The sequence below is a fragment of the Bufo bufo genome, chromosome 8, assembly GCF_905171765.1.
Source record: "Bufo bufo chromosome 8, aBufBuf1.1, whole genome shotgun sequence".
Classification (NCBI taxonomy): Eukaryota; Metazoa; Chordata; class Amphibia; order Anura; family Bufonidae; genus Bufo; species Bufo bufo.
The window spans coordinates 168,154,719-168,176,132 of NC_053396.1; the positions used below are offsets into that span (position 1 = coordinate 168,154,719).

The 21,414-nt window shown below is 43.5% G+C and overlaps 1 protein-coding gene across 1 annotated transcript in view; it reads left to right on the top strand.

Moving 5' to 3' along the window:
- Positions 1 to 21,414, top strand: part of LOC120977383 (sodium- and chloride-dependent neutral and basic amino acid transporter B(0+)-like) — a 79,493-nt gene that overhangs the window by 55,994 nt on the left and 2,085 nt on the right. Inside the window, exons 10-12 of the mRNA XM_040405311.1 lie at positions 909 to 1,027; positions 1,809 to 1,908; positions 15,260 to 15,369. Of these exons, the coding sequence (XP_040261245.1) occupies positions 909 to 1,027; positions 1,809 to 1,908; positions 15,260 to 15,369 (329 nt within the window). The remainder of the gene's footprint in view (positions 1 to 908; positions 1,028 to 1,808; positions 1,909 to 15,259; positions 15,370 to 21,414) is intronic.

The following is a 21,414-nucleotide window of genomic DNA, read 5'->3' on the forward strand; positions in this document are numbered from 1 at the left end:
CATCATTACTTTAAGAAATGAAGGTCAGTCAGTCAGCCGAAAAATTGGGAAAACTTTGAAAGTAAGGGCTATTTGACCATGAAGGAGAGTGATGGGGTGCTGCGCCAGATGACCTGGCCTCCACAGTCACCGGACCTGAACCCAATCGAGATGGTTTGGGGTGAGCTGGACCGCAGAGTGAAGGCAAAAGGGCCAACAAGTGCTAAGCATCTCTGGGAACTCCTTCAAGACTGTTGGAAGACCATTTCAGGGGACTACCTCTTGAAGCACATCAAGAGAATGCCAAGAGTGTGCAAAGCAGTAATCAAAGCTAAAGGTGGCTACTTTGAAGAACCTAGAATATGACATATTTTCAGTTGTTTCACACTTGTTTGTTATGTATATAATTCCACATGTGTTAATTCATAGTTTTGATGCCTTCATAGTCATGAAAATAAAGAAAACTCTTTGAATGAGAAGGTGTGTCCAAACTTTTGGTCTGTACTGTATATGTATATATATATATATATATATATATATATATACTTCTATATCCCTTCTATATCCCTTGCATAACACATGAGTATAGAGGAATTTTCCTAATGACATATGGATTTATGTGGGTAATATTAAACTCAAGGGGTGCTGTATTAATCTGTATGCAGAGAGCTGCCCCTAGTGGCAATTGTAGGTAGTCTATATTACAGTATCAAAGGGGGTGGGGGAAAGTTCAGAGTCAAGAAGATACCCCCGTACCACAGGCCCCTAAACAGCTGAGTATCTTGCCTATCTGTGTGATCTGCTCACATGTATCTATAACATTTCACAAAATTTTATTTACTGTAAATCCATTCATTTTGTGCCTTTTCTAGGAATAAATTATAACTATATCTAGCTAGATTCCGTAACACCAGTAACTTCTCTTACAGAAACTATCACAACATCCATACTAGATGCGTTTCCTGAGTTGATGAAAAAACATCGGATCCCTATCACCATTTGCTGTTGCTGTGTTCTGTTTCTTCTTGGGCTCCTTTGTGTTACTCAGGTATTGCTTCAAGAGGAGGAGACAATGGGAATTGTGCAAGCACAAATTTCCTAGGATGCATATTTAACATGTTTTAAGGGCTTACTAAAGGATTAAAGAGTATCTGAGTTTTCAAAAAAAAAGTTTGCTTATTAGATGTGTTTCTTTGAACAATCATAACTGTGAAGGAACAGTTATGTTTGGACTTCTCAGTTTTTTACAGCCATATTATTCCCTGTTTCAGCTGCACAGCTAGATGCATTTCACTCAGAAGCAGGGTGCGTCTCCCTTCTATGGAAGTCTGCCAGCACTGTGGCATCCTTTTCCTTACTTCCCACTATGTTTGTTTTCAGCTCCTGAGCTAATAGAACAGATAAGGAGGGATATATCAAACTTACAGAAAGGAAGGAGGCTCCTGTGATCTTCAGAACCAGTATAGAAGCAGTTATTTCATCAGGTTCACAATTTCCACTAGCTCGACCCGTCACCACTTCCTCTCTGCCATCTTCTGAGTCTCTATCACTAGGGATGGATCTTGCCTGACAACAGGCATTGAACTTCAACGTACAGTAGGTGGAAGTGAGACCCCTAGTAACCATGACTTTACTGCTTTTTTAGGTGGATGCAGGTATATTTTTTAAATTAAATGATTTAAAAATTTGATAGTTACATCATTCTTTATTAAATTAAATCAAATTGTGTACAGTGACTCTTTAAGCCATACACACTAGAATAATGTTCTCTGACCCCACAGATTCTTGTACAGAATGCAATATATTTATATATATTTTGTTTCTTGTAGGCCGGAATTTATTGGGTAAATCTGATTGACTACTTCTGTAGTGGATGGGCCATTCTTTTTGCTGCAGTGCTTGAGCTAATTGGCGTTTGCTGGATATATGGTATGGTCTTCGTATTCTATATATTTTATATTCAGCCTCTGCCAATAAGGGTAGACAGTAAACTTGGACAAGCAGTCTAAAGGCTCCTTTACATGGGCCAATGATCGGTTGTTATAGTTAACTATACAAATTTGGTATTGCAGTAATTTAAACCCACAAACAATTTTTTCCTTTTTTCCAATACAAGACATGGTAAATTAAATGATGCCATTAAAAAATACAATTTATCCAGCCAGAAAATAAGCCCTCATATGCCTATATGAACAGAAAATTAAATAAGTTATGGTTATTGGAATGTGGGCGGTGGATGAAAATGGTCCCGGTACTTAAGAGGTTAAAAAAAATTCCCAGCTGCTCACATTGCTGCATTGATTTGTGATTATAAACCTTATCAATGCATTTCCTATGGACAGTGATTTCACAGCAATTTATTGTAGTGAGACAAAACAATTTACAACAAGCTTCACTCTAAGGCTACATGCACACGACCGTGTGCCCCCGTGGCAATATTGCGGCCCGCATGCAGCGGGTCCGCAATACACGGGCACGGGCCGTGTGCATTCCACATCACGGATCGCGGACCCATTCACTTGAATGGGTGCACAATCACGAAGATGCGGAACAGAGGGACGGATCGTAACCCCACGGAAGCACTACAGAGCGCTTCCATGGCGTTTGTGGCCGTGCCTCCGCACCGCAAAAAAGTAGCGCATGCACTACTTTTTGGCGGTGCGGACCGTCGGATGCGGATCGCGAACCCCATTCAAGTGAATGGGCCCGCGATCCGCATTTGGCTGCACCACGGTCTGTGCCCGTGCATTGCGGACCGCAATTTTCGGTCCGCAGCACGGGCACGGAGCCCTTACGTTCGTGTGCATGTAGTCTAAAGAGTAATAAAGGAAAGATAGCTTTACCTCGCCATCTGCTGGCCACTTGTGCTTATACCATTAGGCTCCATAGATAATTTTTTTTAATAATATACGGTACTAAATAGCTCATTACAGAGATTATGTATTAATTTATTTTTAAATCTATAATCTTCCTATCTATCTATCTACTGTGGTGCCGAAAAATTTGTAAACCCTTTGGAATTTTCTAGATTTCCACATATATTTTACCAAAAACGACATCAGATTTTCAAACAAGTTCTAAAAGTATATAAAGATTAACCGAATCAAACAAATGAGCCATGAAGATTAAACTTTGTCACTTTTGTATTGAGGAAAATTATCCAATATCACATGTAGCAAAAGTATGTGACACTTTAAGAATAGCAGATAATTTGAAGGTCAAATTAGAGACAGGTGCTTTCAGCAAATGGGATAACAATCAGGTGTGAGTAGGTGACCTGTTTTATTTAAAGAACAGGCATCTATCAAAGTCTGACCTTTATGGAAGTATATTGTGGCATGAGCAAAGGAGATTTCTAAGGACCTCAGAAGTTGATTGTTGATTCTCATCAGGCTGGAAAAGGTAACAAAACCATCTCTAAAGAGTTTGGACTACACCAATCCACAGTAAGACAGATTGTGTCTGTGTACAAATGGAGGAAATTCAAGGCCATTATTACCTTCCCGAGATGTGGTCGACCAAAAAATATCGCGCCAAGAGTAAAGTCTGTGAGATCACAAAGGAACACAAGGTAAACTCTAAGCAACAGAAGGCCGTTCTCACATTAGCTAATGTTGATGTTCATGAGTCTACCATCAGGATGACCCCGAACAACAATGGTGTATGGCAAGATTGCAAGGAGAATGCGACAGCTCTCCAAAAAAAAAAACATTGTTGCCTTTCTAAAGTTTGCTAAAGATAACCTTGACAAGCCCGAAGGTTATTGGAACAATGTTTTGTGGACGGATAAAACCAAAATAGATCTTTTCGGTTAAAATAAGAAGCATTATGTTTGGAGAAATGAAAACACCTACAGTAGAATAAAAACCTCATCCCATTTGTGAAACATGGTGGTGGTATTATTATCATGGTTTGGGCCTGTTTTCCTGCATCTGGACTGGAACAGCTTGCCATTATTGATGGAACAATGAATTCTAAATCATACCAACGCATTCTAAAGAAAAATGTCAGGACATCTGTCCATGAGCTGAATCTATGATGGAGGTCATGCAGCAAGACAACAACCCTAAACACACATGTTGTTTTACCAAACCATGGTTAAAGAAGAAAGTTAAAGGGAACCTGTCACCTGGAAAAGACAATTTACACTAATCACAGTACCTTAAAGTATCTCTCATAGTGTGCCCAAAGATGTATTCATATCTTCTTTCTGAGTTGTGCTGTCTCATAAAATCGACTTATAAAACTGTGTTTGGCACGCCCCTATGCCGCTCCTCCGCATATTGATGGACAGTTTTCCCTATAGCCGTGACTTCTCGCTCTACTTGTGCATGCGCCGTGCGCGTCCTGCCGCAGTGCGATCCCTGCTACGGCTCCCTCCCTCCCTGGCATCTGCATGTTCACTGCGCCTGCGCTGCAGTGCAAGCAGACAGTGATCGCGCTCACGCCGCAGCGGAGAATCGATGGGCGCGAGCGCGCTGTATAGGAACGGCTCAGGCGCAGTGAATATGCAGATGCCAGGGAGGGAGGGAGCTGTAGCCAGGATCGCGCTGCGGCAGGACGCGCACGGCGCATGCGCGAGAAGAGCGCGGTCGCGGCTACAGGGAAAACTATCCATCAATATGCGGAGGAGCGGCATAGGGGCGGGCTTATCCGACGGTTGAGTCAAGGAGGCCGCTGCCCCCGTGACTTCAGCACGACTTCAAAAAGGTGCCAAACACAGTTTTATAAGTCGATTTTATGAGACAGCCCAACGCAGAAAGAAGATATGAATACATCTTTGGGCACACTATGAGAGATACTTTAAGGTACTGTGATTAGTGTAAATTGTCTTTTCCAGGTGACAGGTTCCCTTTAAAGTTTTGGAATGGCCAAGTTAAAATCCTGACTTAATCCAATAAAAATGTTCTGGAAGGACCTGAAGTGTGCATTGCATTGTAGGACCCACCAACATAACAGTAGTGATGGACGAACATCGGCTGGGACGATTCGCGAACGCGATCGCGCAAAAGCGATCAAATGTCCGCAAACTGCAAGTTCGTGGCGGGCCCCATTCACTTTAATGGCAAGCGAACCTGAAAAACCTTAATGAGTATTTGCTGGAAGCTGGTAAATCAAACCCCTTAATCAATATTTGGGTAAAGTCGGTGTATCGCAGGCCTTAATCAATATTTGGCTATAAGCCGGTATATCAATCCCCTCTATCAGTATTTTGTGGAAACAGGTATATAGATCCCCTTAATGAGTATTTGCTGAAAGCCGGTAAATCAAACCCCTTAATCAATATTTCATGGAAGCTGGTGTATTGCAGGTCTCAATCAATATTTGGTGGAAGCCGGTATATCAATTCCCTCTATCAGTATTTTGTGGAAACAGGTAAATAGAACCCCTTAATGACAATTTGCTGGAAGTTGGTATATCAAACCCCTTAATCAATATTTGGTGGAAGCCGGTGTATCGCAGGCCTCAAATAATATTTGGTGGAAGTCGGTATATCAATCCCCTCTATCAGTATTTTGTGGAAACAGGTATATCGAACTCCTTAATGAGTATTTGCTGGAAGCTGGTATATCAAACCCCTTAATCAATATTTGGTGGAAGCCGGTGTATCGCAGGTCTCAATCAATATTTATTGGAAGCCGGTATATCAATCCCCTCTATAAGGATTTTGTGGAAACAGATATATAGAACCGCTTAATGAGTATTTGCTGGAAGCTGGTATATCAAACCCCTTAATCAATATTTGGTGGAAGCTGATGTATCGCAGGCCTCAGTCAATATTTGGTGGAAGCTGGTATATCAATCCCCTATATCAGGATTTTGTGGAAACAGGTACCGTATATAGAACCCCTTAATGAGTATTTGCTAGAAGCTGGTATATCAAACCCCTTAATCAATATTTGGTGGAAGCCGGTGTATCGTAGGCCTCAATCAATATTTGGTGGAAGCCGGTATATCAATCCCCTCTATCAGTATTTTGTGGAAACAGGTACATAGAACCCCTTAATGAGTATTTGCTGGAAGCCGGTAAATCAAACCCCTTAATCATTATTTGGTGGAAGTCGGTGTATCGCATGCCTCAATCAATATTTGGTGGAAGCCGGTATATCAATCCCCTCTATCAGTATTTTGTGGAAACAGGTATATAGAACCTCTTAATGAGTATTTGCTAGAAGTTGGTAAATCAAACCCCTTAATCAATATTTCGTGGAAGTCGGTGTATCGCAGGCCTCAATCAATATTTAGTGGAAGCCGGTATATCAATCCCCTCTATCAGTATTTTGTGGAAACAGGTATATAGTACCTCTTAATGAGTATTTGCTAGAAGTTGGTAAATCAAACCCCTTAATCAATATTTCATGGAAGCTGGTGTATCGCAGGCCTCAATCAATATTTGGTTGGAAGCCGGTATAACAATCCCCTCTATCAGTATTTTGTGGAAACAGGTATATAGAACCCCTTAATGAGTATTTGCTGGAAGCTGGTATATCAAACCCCTTAATCAACATTTGGTGGAAGCCGGTGTATCGCAGGCCTCAATCAATATTTGGTGGAAGCCGGTATATCAATCCCCTCTATCAGTATTTTGTGGAAACAGGTATATAGTACCTCTTAATGAGTATTTGCTAGAAGTTGGTAAATCAAACCCCTTAATCAATATTTCGTGGAAGCTGGTGTATCGCAGGCCTCAATCAATATTTGGTTGGAAGCCGGTATAACAATCCCCTCTATCAGTATTTTGTGGAAACAGGTATATAGAACCCCTTAATAAGTATTTGCTGGAAGCCAGTAAATCAAACCCCTTAATCAATATTTGGTTGAAGTCGGTGTATCGCATGCCTCAATCAATATTTGGTGGAAGCCGGTGTATCAATCCCCTCTATCAGTATTTTGTGGAAACAGTTATATAGAACCCCTTAATGAGTATTTGCTGGAAGCTGGTAAATCAAACCCCTTAATCAATATTTGGTGGAAGCCAGTGTATCGCAGGCCTCAATCAATATTTCAACATCAAAATTAGTATTTTGTGGAAACAGGTATATAGAACCCCTTAATGAGTATTTTCTGGAAGTCAGTAAATCAAACCCCTTAATCAATATTTGGTGGAAGCCAGTGTATCGCAGGCCTCAATAAATATTTTGTGGAAGCTGGTGTATCACACCCCTCAATCAATATTTTGTGGAAGCCGGTGTATCACACCCCTCAATCAGAATTTTGCGGAAGCAGGTATATCAAACCCCTTAATCTGTATTTTGTGGAAGCAGGTATATCGCACCCCTTAATAATTTTTTTTTTAGCGCAACAGGTATATCACACTAGTTGCAATTAGTTATTCCATTTGTCCCTCTATCTAGCTGTGGTATTTCAGCAGAACCGCACACAACTGCTGCACAATACAAATGCACTATAATATACTTTCTATGTTAGAAGGTATATTATAGGTATATCATACCCCTCAATCATTTTTTTTTAGGGGGGCAACAGGTATATCACACCAGTTGCAATTAATTATTCCGATACCGTCCGACCCTCTATCTAGCTGCGGTATCTTAGCAGACCCGCACACAACTGCTGCACAATACAAATGCTCTATAATATACTTTCTATGTTAGAAGGTATATTATAGGTATATCACACCCCTCAATCAGTTTTTATTTATTGGGGCAACAGGTATATCACACCAGTTGCAATTAGTTACTTCAAATAGCGTTTGTCCCTCTATCTAGCTGCGGTATCTCAGCAGAACCACACACAACTGCTGCACAATACAAGTGCACTATAATATACTTTCTATGTTAGAAGGTATATTATAGGTATATCACACCCCTCAATCAGTTTTTTTTGGGGGGGCAACAAGTATATCACACCAGTTGCAATTAGTTATTCCAATAGCGTTTGTCCCTCTATCTAGCTGCAATATCGCAGCAGAACCGCACACAACTGCTGCACAATACAAATGCATTATAATATACTTTCTATGTTACAAAGTATGTTATAAGTATATCACACCCCTCAGTATGTCACACATATCGATAGCACACCTATACCAGTCCTTAAAAGGATTTTTGTGTCCCTATTAGCTAGCGTTTGGCGTCCCTAACAGTCTGCCCTTGCTCCACACAGCAACGTCTACCTACACTGGCAAAAAAAAAGAATGTAAAATTGCTGCCAGATCAGGTTTATTTATAGGGTAGGGGGTGTGTCCATGTGCTGAAATGTCTCAATTAACTGTCCTGTCCCACCTGATGGATGTGTCATGGGTCAAAGTTTGGCGCTATGCAAAAAGATATGGTGTGTGCGAATATCGCCATATGTTCACATGTTCAGCGAATCGTGAATGAGAAAAGTTCGCCGCGAAACGACCGCCATGCCAACCGCAAGGCCATCTCTACATAACAGAGCTGAAGCTGTTTTGTATGGAGGAATGGGCTAAAATTCTTCCAGGCCAATGTACTGGACTAATCAGTTATCAGAAATGTTTAGTTGCAATTATTGCTGCAAAAGAGGGTCATACCAGATACTGACAGCACTGCCAGTCTCAGACTTGTGATATTTGATCATTTTACTCAAGAAATAAATGGCCAAGTCTAAGGGATGTATTAGGCAAATATATTTTGTACCAATGACGATTGACAATCAAATAGTGACTTGTTATCTTTCAAAAGTGAATCCCATGGGGATTTTCATGGAGGGTCCTGGGAAGGATGGGATTCTGTAAGAGGTTCATAAATATGGTTAGGCTCCTGTACAACTCCCCTATAGCCAAGTTGAATCTTAATGGTAGTCTCACCTCAAGCTTTACGTTAACTAGAGGCACTCGTCAAGGTTGTCCACTTTCTCCTCTCCTCTTTGACATCTATATTGAGCCTCTGGCATTAAGTATTAGGCAAGATACTAGGATTGAAAATTTTGGAGTGCAGGGACTAGAGGATTCTCTATATGCGGACAATGTTCTTTTTTTTTAGAAATCGTACTAATATAATCCTCCCAAGAACCATCTGTAAAGTTAATTCCTTTGGTGAAGTCTCTGGTTTTGATGTTAACTGGTCAAAGACCTCCCTTATGTTACTGGATAATTTTGAATATCTGAGTGAGAGGCCCTTCTCGATGTTAAAGAGGGTTGATTTATTTGAGTATCTTGGCATGACAATATCCCGTAGAATTGAAGATTTTACCCAACTTAATCTCATTCGAGTGATAAGTAAATTGAGATAAAAAATTACAATATGGCATCAACTACCTTTAACTAGAGCCGATAGAATCTCCCTGGTTAAGATGGTGATTTTGCCTCAACTTCTTTATATCATTAGGAACTCTCCTATTTGGATCGAAGATACGTTTTTTAAGCTTATTGAGAGGCTGATCAACGACCTTTTGTGGGGAAGAAAGCGATTGAGGTTAAAGCTGGACTATTTTTATAAGTTTGTATATGTATTTCGCCATAGTGATTTGCACCTACATACAGGTTGTGCTGACTCAATCCCCCACATTTTTTCTTTGTAGTATATATTGGAGGCGTGGCGATCTCCTTGGAGTCATGCACACCTGACCAGTCAATCTGTCCTGGAGGCTGGTTTTAAAGTCAGTATAAAACTGAGTCTGCTTATATGGAACCTACCAGTAGCCATTTGGCTCCAGGAGAAGTATATGGTGGGCTCAGCGTGCATGTTGGTACTTGCATCCCTGGATCCGATGAAAGCTGTAATGGCACCGGACGGGGTTAAAAGCAGAGTGTGCTTGGCTTGCATGCTGACCTGCATTCCCTGGACTTTGTGTGGCTGTCATGGCCCACAAACAGGTAGGAACTAGTGTTAGGGACCACTCAAATGAGGCGACCTTGACGTGGTGAGTGGCTTATTACGCTTTGGCCAAAATGTACACCAATGTCTCATCCAGCATGGAGGCAGGGCAGAATGCTGGATGTAGAGTGCGATCACATTTGCATTTTCCGTTTGTATATGTATTTCGCCATAGTGATGTGCACCTACATACAGGTTGTGCTGACTCAATCCCCCACATTTTTTATTTGTAGTATATATTGGAGGCGTAGCGATCTCCTTGGAGTCATGCACACCTGACCAGTCAATCTGTCCTGGAGGCTGGTTTTAAAGTCAGTATAAAACTGAGTCTGCTTATATGGAACCTACCAGTAGCCATTTGGCTCCAGGAGAAGTATATGGTGGGCTCAGCGTGCATGTTGGTACTTGCATCCCTGGATCCGATGAAAGCTGTAATGGCACCGGACGGGGTTAAAAGCAGAGTGTGCTTGGCTTGCATGCTGACCTGCATTCCCTGGACTTTGTGTGGCTGTCATGGCCCACAAACAGGTAGGAACTAGTGTTAGGGACCACTCAAATTAGGCGACCTTGACGTGGTGAGTGGCTTATTAAGCTTTGGCCAAAATGTACACCAATGTCTCATCCAGCATGGAGGCAGGGCAGAATGCTGGATGTAGAGCACGATCACATTTGCATTTTCCGTTTGTATATGTATTTCGCCATAGTGATGTGCACCTACATACAGGTTGTGCTGACTCAATCCCCCACATATTTTTATAAGCCATTGGAGCAGGGAGGGCTGAAGCTTCACTATTTCAAGGGCTATTTTATAGCCGGGCAGTTATGGTTATTTTGTGAATGGGAGAAAAGTGCTTTGTGTAAGACTTTGGTGGAACGATCCCCATTTGATAATATATTCATTTTGTTGGAATTAAGGCTGAACAAGAAAATAGAGCGACTGGAAGGCTATTCTCTAGATCTTGGACCACTATTAGAAGATGGGGATAAATCTCTCTTGTGCACCCCTCTTTGGCACAATTTTTATTTACAGGGAATTGGTCAATTATGTGGTGATAAGTTTTGGCAGTATAGTAATATTAAGTATATTTCACAAGTTGCGAGAAATGGAGAGGTACTTTCCTTTTCTGATTTAGCACAATTGGGGAATTTAGGTCATTTAAGTTGGTTTAGATACTTTCAATTACGTTCAGCACTTTTTAGTATAAAAGAAGCTCCATTGTTGAAGATTGATACTTCTTCACTATTAAATACAGTGATAGGGAGCTCAGGCCAGAAGGGCAAGATTTCCCAATTATATAAATTATCAGTTAAGGCACTATTTAATCAGGCTGTTTCCCTGGACCAGAGGGCCTGGGAAAATTACTGTCCTATGGTTTTGCCACAGGAATGGGGAAACATATTTGCTTATTTAAGATTAGTATCGCACAAAGCGAATCACATTTTGGTGCAATTTAATATTTTACATATTACCCCGAGTTGGCTTAACAAATGCATTTTAAGGGTATTTTAACACTTGCGTTGTGAAGACCCGGAAATCCGTGTGCAAATGGATAGTATTGGTAGACTGATCCGTCTAACAAAAGCATTGAAACACTGGATCCGGATCTCCGGTATCATCCGGAAAAACAAATCTGTTTTTATTTTTTATTTTTTTGCGTTTTGCCGAAACACAGTCGGCATTAATGCATTTCAATACCGTAAGAGTGACTGAACTGATGACATCCTGATGCTTACTGAACGGATTGCTCTCCATTCAGAATGCATTCGGATAAAACTGATCTGTTTTTTCCCGGTATTGAACCCGGAACTCAATACGGAAAAGAATAACGCTAGTGTGAAAGTACCCTAAGAGAAACCTCCCCCTTTATTTTTTGCAATTTTTATTTTGTAATTTTTTCTTTTTTTGAGACGTATCACAAACTGAGGGAGGGTAGGTTTGGGGGTTTGGGTGATTGGTTGGAAATAGAGAGAAAAAAAAAGGGGGGACATGAACTATATTAATCGATTATGTAATTTTTTTTGGTAACTTTGTTGTTTCCTAAATAAAACTTTATATATATAAAAAAAAAAGTGGTCACATTACACAGAGCAATGGTAGCTGTAGTAATCGGTAAATTCAACCGTTAAAATTAAATAAAATATTTTTGACTCATTTGTTTGATTTGGTTATCTTTGGTTATTTGGTTTGGTTATCTACTTTTAGGACTTAAGTGAAAATCTGATGTAGTTTTATGCCAAATTTATGCAATAATATATAAAATTTACAAACCTCTTCCTGTCTATACATCTTATATGTATGTATCTTATATCTATCTATCTATCTATCTATCTACACTCCTAAACACTGAAATTGCAACACCAAGAAAGACAAGCTATAAGGTTATGCAAATTGAAGACAAGCTATAAGGTTATGCAAGTGTCAATAAGATCTGCAGATGATTAAATTGTCAAGCACCTAGCTCCAATCTGTGGCATGTGGGAAGGGCATAAAAGCCAGATTGAAAGCAAAGTTGTTGTTTTTAGCCAAAACCTCAAAAATTGGATCCAGTCATGTGAAATGATTGTTCGATGCCTCCTGTTCGTTGATGGTTCCAGTTATCTCCACTTGTTGCAAACTGAGACCAACAAAACCATTGAACTGAGAGAACTTGGTTTTATCACTCCAGCAGATCATTATGCACCTAATCTTAGGTGTCAGTACTGTTCAACATTGCGTGTCTGGGTGGATGGGAGAACAATGACAAACTGTAATGACAGTAAGAAGTGCACAGAGGCGAACCATCACGTCTTATTAAAAGAATGGTGTGTAGTGACCCATTCTGTACTGCAAGTGAAATTGGATGTCACATTCCAAGACTAGGATGGCAAACAATGTCTACACAAACCATCAGAAGGTGTTTACATGACATTGGGATATGACCCAGATGTCCAGCAACATGTGTTCCGATGACCTCACACCACAGCTCTCAAAGGCTGTCATAGACATAGAAAGATGGCAATGGAGGATGGAATGGAGGTCTATCCTCTTCAGTGATGAGTTCATCTTTTGTCTTGGACACAATTATAGCTGGAGATTGGTCTGGAGACCATGTGGGCAAAACTATAAAGAGGCCTTTATAAGGGAATGTCACACTGGTCCTACTCCTGTGATTATGATGTGAGGTGGGATAATATACGATAGCCAGACCACTCTAGTCTACATTTCAGGTTGTGGAACCAGTGGTACGGCTATTTCTCCAAAATGTCCCAGGTGCCATTTTTAACAGCGCAATGCTAGATCACATTTTGCTTGTACTACTTTGAGCACCCTGCATTGCCTAAATGTGTTACCATGGTCTGTAGCTTCTCCAGACTGCCCACTGAGCACATCTGGGATTATATCATCCGGGCAGTTGGAAAAGGAGCTGCTAGCACTGGATCTTGATGATTTGCAAGCCTAAGTGCATTCAGCATAGCAGAACATTCTTCAGACAATTGTTAATAATCTCATTGATAGCATGCTAAGAAATGTAAGTGTGTGTATGTCTGTGGGTGGCACACATACTCGATACTGAACAAATCAAGATATTTTGAAAATGTTTGGGGTCATTTATCAAACTGATAAAGTAGAACTTGTAAAGTACACTGCTCAAAAAAATAAAGGGAACACTTAAACAACACAATGTAACTCCAAGTCAATCACACTTCTGTGAAATCAAACTGTCCACTTAGGAAGCAACACTGAGTGACAATCAATTTCACATGCTGTTATGCAAATGAGATAGACAACAGGTGGAAATTATAGGCAATTAGCAAGACACCCCCAAAAAAGGAGTGGTTCTGCAGGTGGTGACCACAGACCACTTCTCAGTTCCTATGCTTCCTGGCTGATGTTTTGGTCACTTTTGAATGCTGGCGGTGCTTTCACTCTAGTGGTAGCATGAGACGGAGTCTACAACCCACACAAGTGGCTCAGGTAGTGCAGCTTATCCAGGATGGCACATCAATGCGAGCTGTGGCAAGAAGGTTTGCTGTGTCTGTCAGCGTAGTGTCCAGAGCATGGAGGCGCTACCAGGAGACAGGGCACTACATCAGGAGATGTGGAGGAGGCCGTAGGAGGGCAACAACCCAGCAGCAGGACCGCTACCTTCGCCTTTGTGCAAGGAGGAACAGGAGGAGCACTGCCAGAGCCCTGACTCCATGAGGGTGATATGAGGGCCCGACGTCCACAGGTGGGGGTTGTGCTTACAGCCCAACACCGTGCAGGACGTTTGGCATTTGCCAGAGAACACCAAGATTGGCAAATTCGCCACTGGCGCCCTGTGCTCTTCACAGATGAAAGCAGGTTCACACTGAGCACATGTGACAGACGTGACAGAGTCTGGAGACGCCGTGGAGAACATTCTGCTGCCTGCAACATCCTCCAGCATGACCGGTTTGGCATTGGGTCAGTAATGGTGTGGGGTGGCATTTCTTTGGAGGGCCGCACAGCCCTCCATGTGCTCGCCAGAAGTAGCCTGACTGCCATTAGGTACCGAGATGAGATCCTCAGACCCCTTGTGAGACCATATGCTGGTGCGGTTGGCCCTGGGTTCCTCCTAATGCAAGACAATGCTAGACCTCATGAGGCTGGAGTGTGTCAGCAGTTCCTGCAAGACGAAGGCATTGATGCTATGGATTGGCCCGCCCCTTCCCCAGACCTGAATCCAATTGAGCACATCTGGGACATCATGTCTCGCTCTATCCACCAACGTCACGTTGCACCACAGACTGTCCAGGAGTTGGCAGATGCTTTAGTCCAGGTCTGGAAGGAGATCCCTCAGGAGACCGTCCGCCACCTCATCAGGAGCATGCATTGTAGGGAGGTCATACAGGCACGTGGAGGCCACACACACTACTGAGCCTCATTTTGACTTGTTTTAAGGACATTACATCAAAGTTGGATCAGCCTGTAGTGTGTTTTTCCACTTTAATTTTGAGTGTGACTCTAAATCCAGACCTCCATGGGTTGAAAAATTTGATTTCCATTTTTTTATTTTTGTGTGATTTTGTTGTCAGCACATTCAACTATGTAAAGAACAAAGTATTTCAGAAGAATATTTAATTAACTCAGATCTAGGATGTTATTTTTGTGTTCCCTTTATTTTTTTGAGCAGTGTAGATAAAGTAGAACTGGCTTAGTTGCCCATAGTTACCGAGTATATTAGGTAAAATAGAACAGGCTTAGTTGCCCATAGCAACCAAACAGATTCTACCTTTTATTTTTGACAGCTCCTTTGGAAAATGAAAGGTGGAATCTGATTGTCAGTTCTACTTTACAGTCAGTTCTAATTTACACCAGTTTGATAAATGACCCAATTGATCCTGGGATTTCCATAATCGATGACATTTTCTTTTTGGTGTTGGAATTTCAATGTTGAGGAGTGTATCTAACTACCTCCAATCTATCTATCTAACAATGTTAAATGTTTTCATGCCAAGTTCATGATCTTTTACTGTAGGTGGCAATAATTTTATTAAGGACATTGAAATGATGATTGGAAAAAAGCACTGGAGCTTCTGGTTGTGGTGGAGAGGTTGCTGGATTTTTGTTTCACCAGCTTTATTAGTGGTAAGTAAAGGATATTTCTGAAAGGATTATATATTCTGCTTTTGAGATTATTCCAGCCTACATTATCCTACTAGGGATATGAAAATATATGTTATAATTCTTTATCATTTGATATTACAGTAGCAATGTTATAATATATTTCTGCTGAATGATTGTAAAATATTACCTATAAATAGTCAAACAGTGACATATACAATAAGCCATTATTAAAGTCAATGTGTCATTAGAAAACGACCTATTGTTTAAAATGTGTTTTTATGTTAAATATTTTTTGTGAGTTTTTTAAATCAATTTTCAATGTCATTATCTATATTTAAAAATTTCATATAATTCTACAATTTTCACACTGGCCTCTAGGCCTAAAATACGACCTCTTGTCTTTTGAGAGCAGCTACACAGGCTATAGACAAAATGAACAGGAGGGGACCCCATTGACTTCTATGGCATGGGAGAGCTGACATTTTTTTTTGAGTTGGAGAAAGTGATTTTAGGGGGGGAGGTGATAAATGGAAAAAATAAGTGTTTTTTCTGTAGTAAAATATTTTACAGTTTTATATTTTCACCTTTATGATTGATTTATCATAAGTAGGGATGGGCGAACCCGAACTGTATAGTTCGGGTTCGTACCGAATTTTGGGGTGTCCGTGACACGGACCCGAACCCGAACATTTTCGTAAAAAGTCTGGGTTCGGTGTTCGACGCTTTCTTGGCGCTTTTTGAAAGGCTGCAAAGCAGCCAATCAACAAGCGTCATACTACTTGCCCCAAGAGGCCATCACAGCCATGCCTACTATTGGCATGGCTGTGATTGGCCAGTGAAGCATGTGACCCAGCCTCTATTTAAGCTGGAGTCACGTAGCGCCGCACGTCACTCAGTGCTGATCAGTGTAGGGAGAGGATGCAGCTGCTGCTGTTAGGGCGAGATTAGGCAGGGATTTATTTACTGAAGTGATCGATATACAGCTGTGTATCATACAACCTCTGCTATTCAATTGCTCACTGTTTTAAGGCTGCCCAGAGCGTTTTTCAGTCACTTTTTTCTGGGGTGATCGGCGGCCATTTTGTGTCTTGTGGTGCGCCAGCACAAGATGCCACCAAGTCCATTTTTAACCATCAATAGTGTGTTGTTGTTTTTTTTGCTATAGCCTACATCAGGGGCTTGGCTGTGCTTGCTAATTTATTGAGGGGTAAAATACAATTGCCAAAATAGCAGTAGCCTAAATCTGGTGTTTCAGCTGTGGCTAGCCAATTGTAATACTCTCTGCTGTCTGCCGAAGCACAGTTTTTGTTTCCCAACTTAGCAATTCCCTAAATTTGTGGTTTCTGCTCTATCAGGACAAGGTTAAATCTATCCATAAAAGGGTATATTAGATTGAAGGTGCGGATAGGGTCATCCTCAATAACTTCACACGCTACCGTGCATTTTCAAGTCTAATTCTGTCCGTAAAAGGGATACCTGTCATCCAGCGCCTAAATACTAGGCCTACAATTTATATTCAGCTAAATCTGTCGTTACTGCTGTGCCTGTATTAGTGTAATACGGTACCTAAATAGATAGCCAGATAGTGTTAGGTGCCTGTAAAAAAAAGCCTGAATTGAATTCAATACATTGGGCCAAATAATTTTTTTCTTATTGTGGTGAACGTTAACAATGAGGAAAACATCTAGTAAGGGACACGGACGCGGACATGGTCGTGGTGGTGTTAGTGGACCCTCTGGTGCTGGGAGAGGACGTGGCCGTTCTGCCACAGCCACACGTCCTAGTGAGCCAACTACCTCAGGTCCCAGTAGCCACCAGAATTTACAGCGATATTTGGTGGGGCCCAATGCCGTTCTAAGGATGTTAAGGCCTGAGCAGGTACAGGCATTAGTCAATTGGGTGGCCGACAGTGGATCCAGCACGTTCACATTATCTCCCACCCAGTCTTCTGCAGAAAGCGCACAGATGGCGCATGAAAACCAAGCCTATCAGTCTGTCACATCACCCCCATGCATATTAGGGAAACTGTCTGAGCCTCAAGTTATGCAGCAGTCTCTTATGCTGTTTGAAGACTCTGCTGGCAGGGTTTCCCAAGGGCATCCACCTAGCCCTTTCCCAGGGGTGGAAGAGATAGAATGCACTAACGCACAACCACTTATGTTTCCTGATGAGGACATGGGAATACCACCTTAGCACGTCTCTGATGATGACGAAACACAGGTGCCAACTGCTGCGTCTTTCTGCAGTGTGCAGACTGAACAGGAGGTCAGGGAGGAAGACTGGGTGGAAAACGATGCAGGGGATGAAGAGGTCCTAGACCCCACATGGAATGAAGGTCGTGCCACTGACTTTCAGAATTCGGAGAAAGAGGCAGTGGTGAGACCGAGCCAACAGCGTAGCAAAAATGGGAGCAGTGGGCAAAAGCAAAACACCCGCCGCCAAGAAAGTCCATCTGCTACTGGCCACCGCCATCTGGGACCGAGCACCCCAAAGGCAGTTTCAAGGAGTTCCCTAGTGTGGCAGTTCTTCAAACAATGTGCTGATGACTAGACCCGAGTGGTTTGCACGCTGTGCCATCAGAGCCTGAAGCGAGGCATTAACGTTCTGAACCTTAGCACAACCTGCATGACCAGGCACCTGCATGCAAAGCATGAACTGCAGCGGAGTAAACACCTTAAAAACAAGGAACTCACTCAGGCTCCCCCTGCTACCTCTTCTGCTGCTGCCGCCGCCTCCGCCTCTTCCTCCGCCTCTGGAGGAACGTTGGCACCTGCCGCCCAGCAAACAGAGGATGTACCACCAACACCACCACCTCCATCACCAAGCATCTCAACCATGTCACACGGCAGCGTTCAGCTCTCCATCTCACAAACATTTGAGAGAAAGCGTAAATTCCCACCTAGCCACCCTCGATCCCTGGCCCTGAATGCCAGCATTTCTAAACTACTGGCCTATGAAATGCTGTCATTCAGGCTGGTGGACACAGACAGCTTCAAACAGCTCATGTCGCTTGCTGTCCCACAGTATGTTGTTCCCAGCCGCCACTACTTCTCCAAGAGAGCCGTGCCTTCCCTGCACAACCAAGTGTCCGATAAAATCAAGTGTGCACTGCGCAACGCCATCTGTGGCAAGGTCCACCTAACCACAGATACGTGGACCAGTAAGCAAGGCCAGGGACGCTATATCTCCCTAACTGCACACTGGGTAAATGTAGTGGCGGCTGGGCCCCAGGCGGAGAGCTGTTTGGCGCACGTCCTTCCGCCGCCAAGGATCGCAGGGCAACATTCTTTGCCTCCTGTTGCCTCCTCCTCCTACTCGGCTTCCACCTCCTCTTCTTCCACCTGCTCATCCAGTCAGCCACACACCTTCACCACCAACTTCAGCACAGCCCGGGGTAAACGTCAGCAGGCCATTCTGAAACTCATATGTTTGGGGGACAGGCCCCACACCGCACAGGAGTTGTGGCGGGGTATAGAACAACAGACCGACGAGTGGTTGCTGCCGGTGAGCCTCAAGCCCGGCCTGGTAGTGTGCGATAATGGGCGAAATCTCGTTGCAGCTCTGGGACTAGCCGGTTTGACGCACATCCCTTGCCTGGCGCATGTGCTGAATTTGGTGGTGCAGAAGTTCATTGACAACTACCCCGACATGTCAGAGCTGCTGCATAAAGTGCGGGCCGTCTGTGCGCGCTTCCAGAGTTCACATCCTGCCGCTGCTCGCCTGTCTGCGCTACAGGCGTAACTTCAGCCTTCCCGCTCACCGCCTCATATGCGACGTGCCCACCAGGTGGAACTCCACCTTGCACATGCTGGACAGACTGTGCGAGCAGCAGCAGGCCATAATGGAGTTTCAGCTGCAGCACGCACGGCTCAGTCGCACTGCGGAACAGCACCACTTCACCACCAATGACTGGGCCTCCATGCGAGACCTGTGTGCCCTGTTGCGCTGTTTCGAGTACTCCACCAACATGGCCAGTGGCGATGACGCCATTATCAGAGTTACAATACCACTTCTATGTCTCCTTGAGAAAACACTTAGGGCGATGATGGAAGAGGAGGTGGCCCAGGAGGAGGAGGAAGAGGGTTCATTTTTAGCACTTTCAGGCCAGTCTCTTCGAAGTGATTCAGAGGGAGGTTTTTTGCAACAGCAGAGGCCAGGTACAAATGTGGCCAGACAGGGCCCACTACTGGAGGACGAGGAGGACGAGGATGAGGAGGAGGTGGAGGAGGATGAGGATGAAGCATGTTCACAGCGGGGTGGCACCCAACACAGCTCGGGCCCATCACTGGTGCGTGGCTGGGGGGAAACGCAGGACGATGACGATACGCCTCCCACAGAGGACAGCTTGTCCTTACGTCTGGGCAGCCTGGCACACATGAGCGACTACATGCTGCAGTGCCTGCGCAACGACAGCAGAGTTGCCCACATTTTAACGTGTGCGGACTACTGGGTTGCCACCCTGCTGGATCCCCGGTACAAAGAAAATGTGCCGTCCTTAATTCCCTCACTGGAGCGTGATAGGAAGATGCGCGAGTACAAGCGCACGTTGGTAGACGCGCTACTGAGAGCATTCCCAAATGTCACAGGGGAACAAGTGGAAGCCCAAGGCGAAGGCAGAGGAGGAGCAAGAGGTCGCCAACGCAGCTGTGTCACGGCCAGCTCCTCTGAGGGCAGTGTTAGCATTGCAGAAATGTGGAAAAGTTTTGTCACCACGCCACAGCTAACTGCACCACCACCTGATACGGAACGTGTTAGCAGGAGGCAACATTTCACTAACATGGTGGAACAGTACGTGTGCACACCCCTCCACGTACTGACTGATGGTTCGGCCCCATTCAACTTCTGGGTCTCCAAATTGTCCACGTGGCCAGAGCTAGCCTTTTATGCCTTGGAGGTGCTGGCCTGCCCGACGGCCAGCGTTTTGTCTGAACGTGTATTCAGCACGGCAGGGGGCGTCATTACAGACAAACACAGCCGCCTGTCTACAGCCAATGTGGACAAGCTGACGTTCATAAAAATGAACCAAGCATGGATCCCACAGGACCTGTCCATCCCTTGTGCAGATTAGACATTTATAACTACCTCCCCTTAACCATATATTATTGTACTCCAGGGCACTTCCTCATTCAATCCTTTTTTATTTTCATTTTACCATTATATTGCGGGGCAACCCAAAGTTGAATGAACCTCTCCTCTGTCTGGGTGACGGGGCCTAAAAATATCTGACAGTGGCCTGTTCCAGTGGTGGGTGACATGAAGCCTGATTCTCTGCTATGACATGAAGCCTGATTCTGTGCTATGGGACCTCTCTCCTCTTTCTGGGTGCCGGGGCCTAAAAATATCTGACAGTGGCCTGTTCCAGTGGTGGGTGACATGAAGCCTGATTCTCTGCTATGACATGAAGCCTGATTCTCTGCTATGGGACCTCTCTCCTCTGTCTGGGTGCCGGGGCCTAAATATATGACAATGGCCTGTTCCAGTGTTGGGTGACGTGAAGCCTGATTCTCTGTTATGACATGAAGCCTGATTCTCTGCTATGACTTAAAGCCTGATTCTCTGCTATGACATGAAGCCTGATTCTCTGCTATGGGACCTCTCTCCTCTGTCTGGGTGCCGGGGCCTAAATATCTGACAATGGCCTGTTCCAGTGGTGGGTGACGTGAAGCCTGATTCTCTGCTATGACATGAAGCCTGATTCTCTGCCATGAGACCTCTCTCCAAATTGATATTGGTTAATTTTAATTTATTTTATTTTTATTTTAATTCATTTCCCTGTCCACATTTGTTTGCAGGGGATTTACCTACATTTTGCTGCCTTTTGCAGACCTCTAGCCCTTTCCTGGGCTATTTTACAGCCTTTTTAGTGTCGAAAAGTTCGGGTCCCCATTGACTTCTATGGGGTTTGGGGCGAAGTTCGGGTCGAGTTCGGATCCCGAACCCAAACATTTCCGGGAAGTTCGGCCGAACTTCTCGAACCCGAACATCCAGGTGTTCACTCAACTCTAATCATAAGTTAGTGACCATTAGTGATCAAGAATTTACCTGTATTATAAATGGCACATGGTA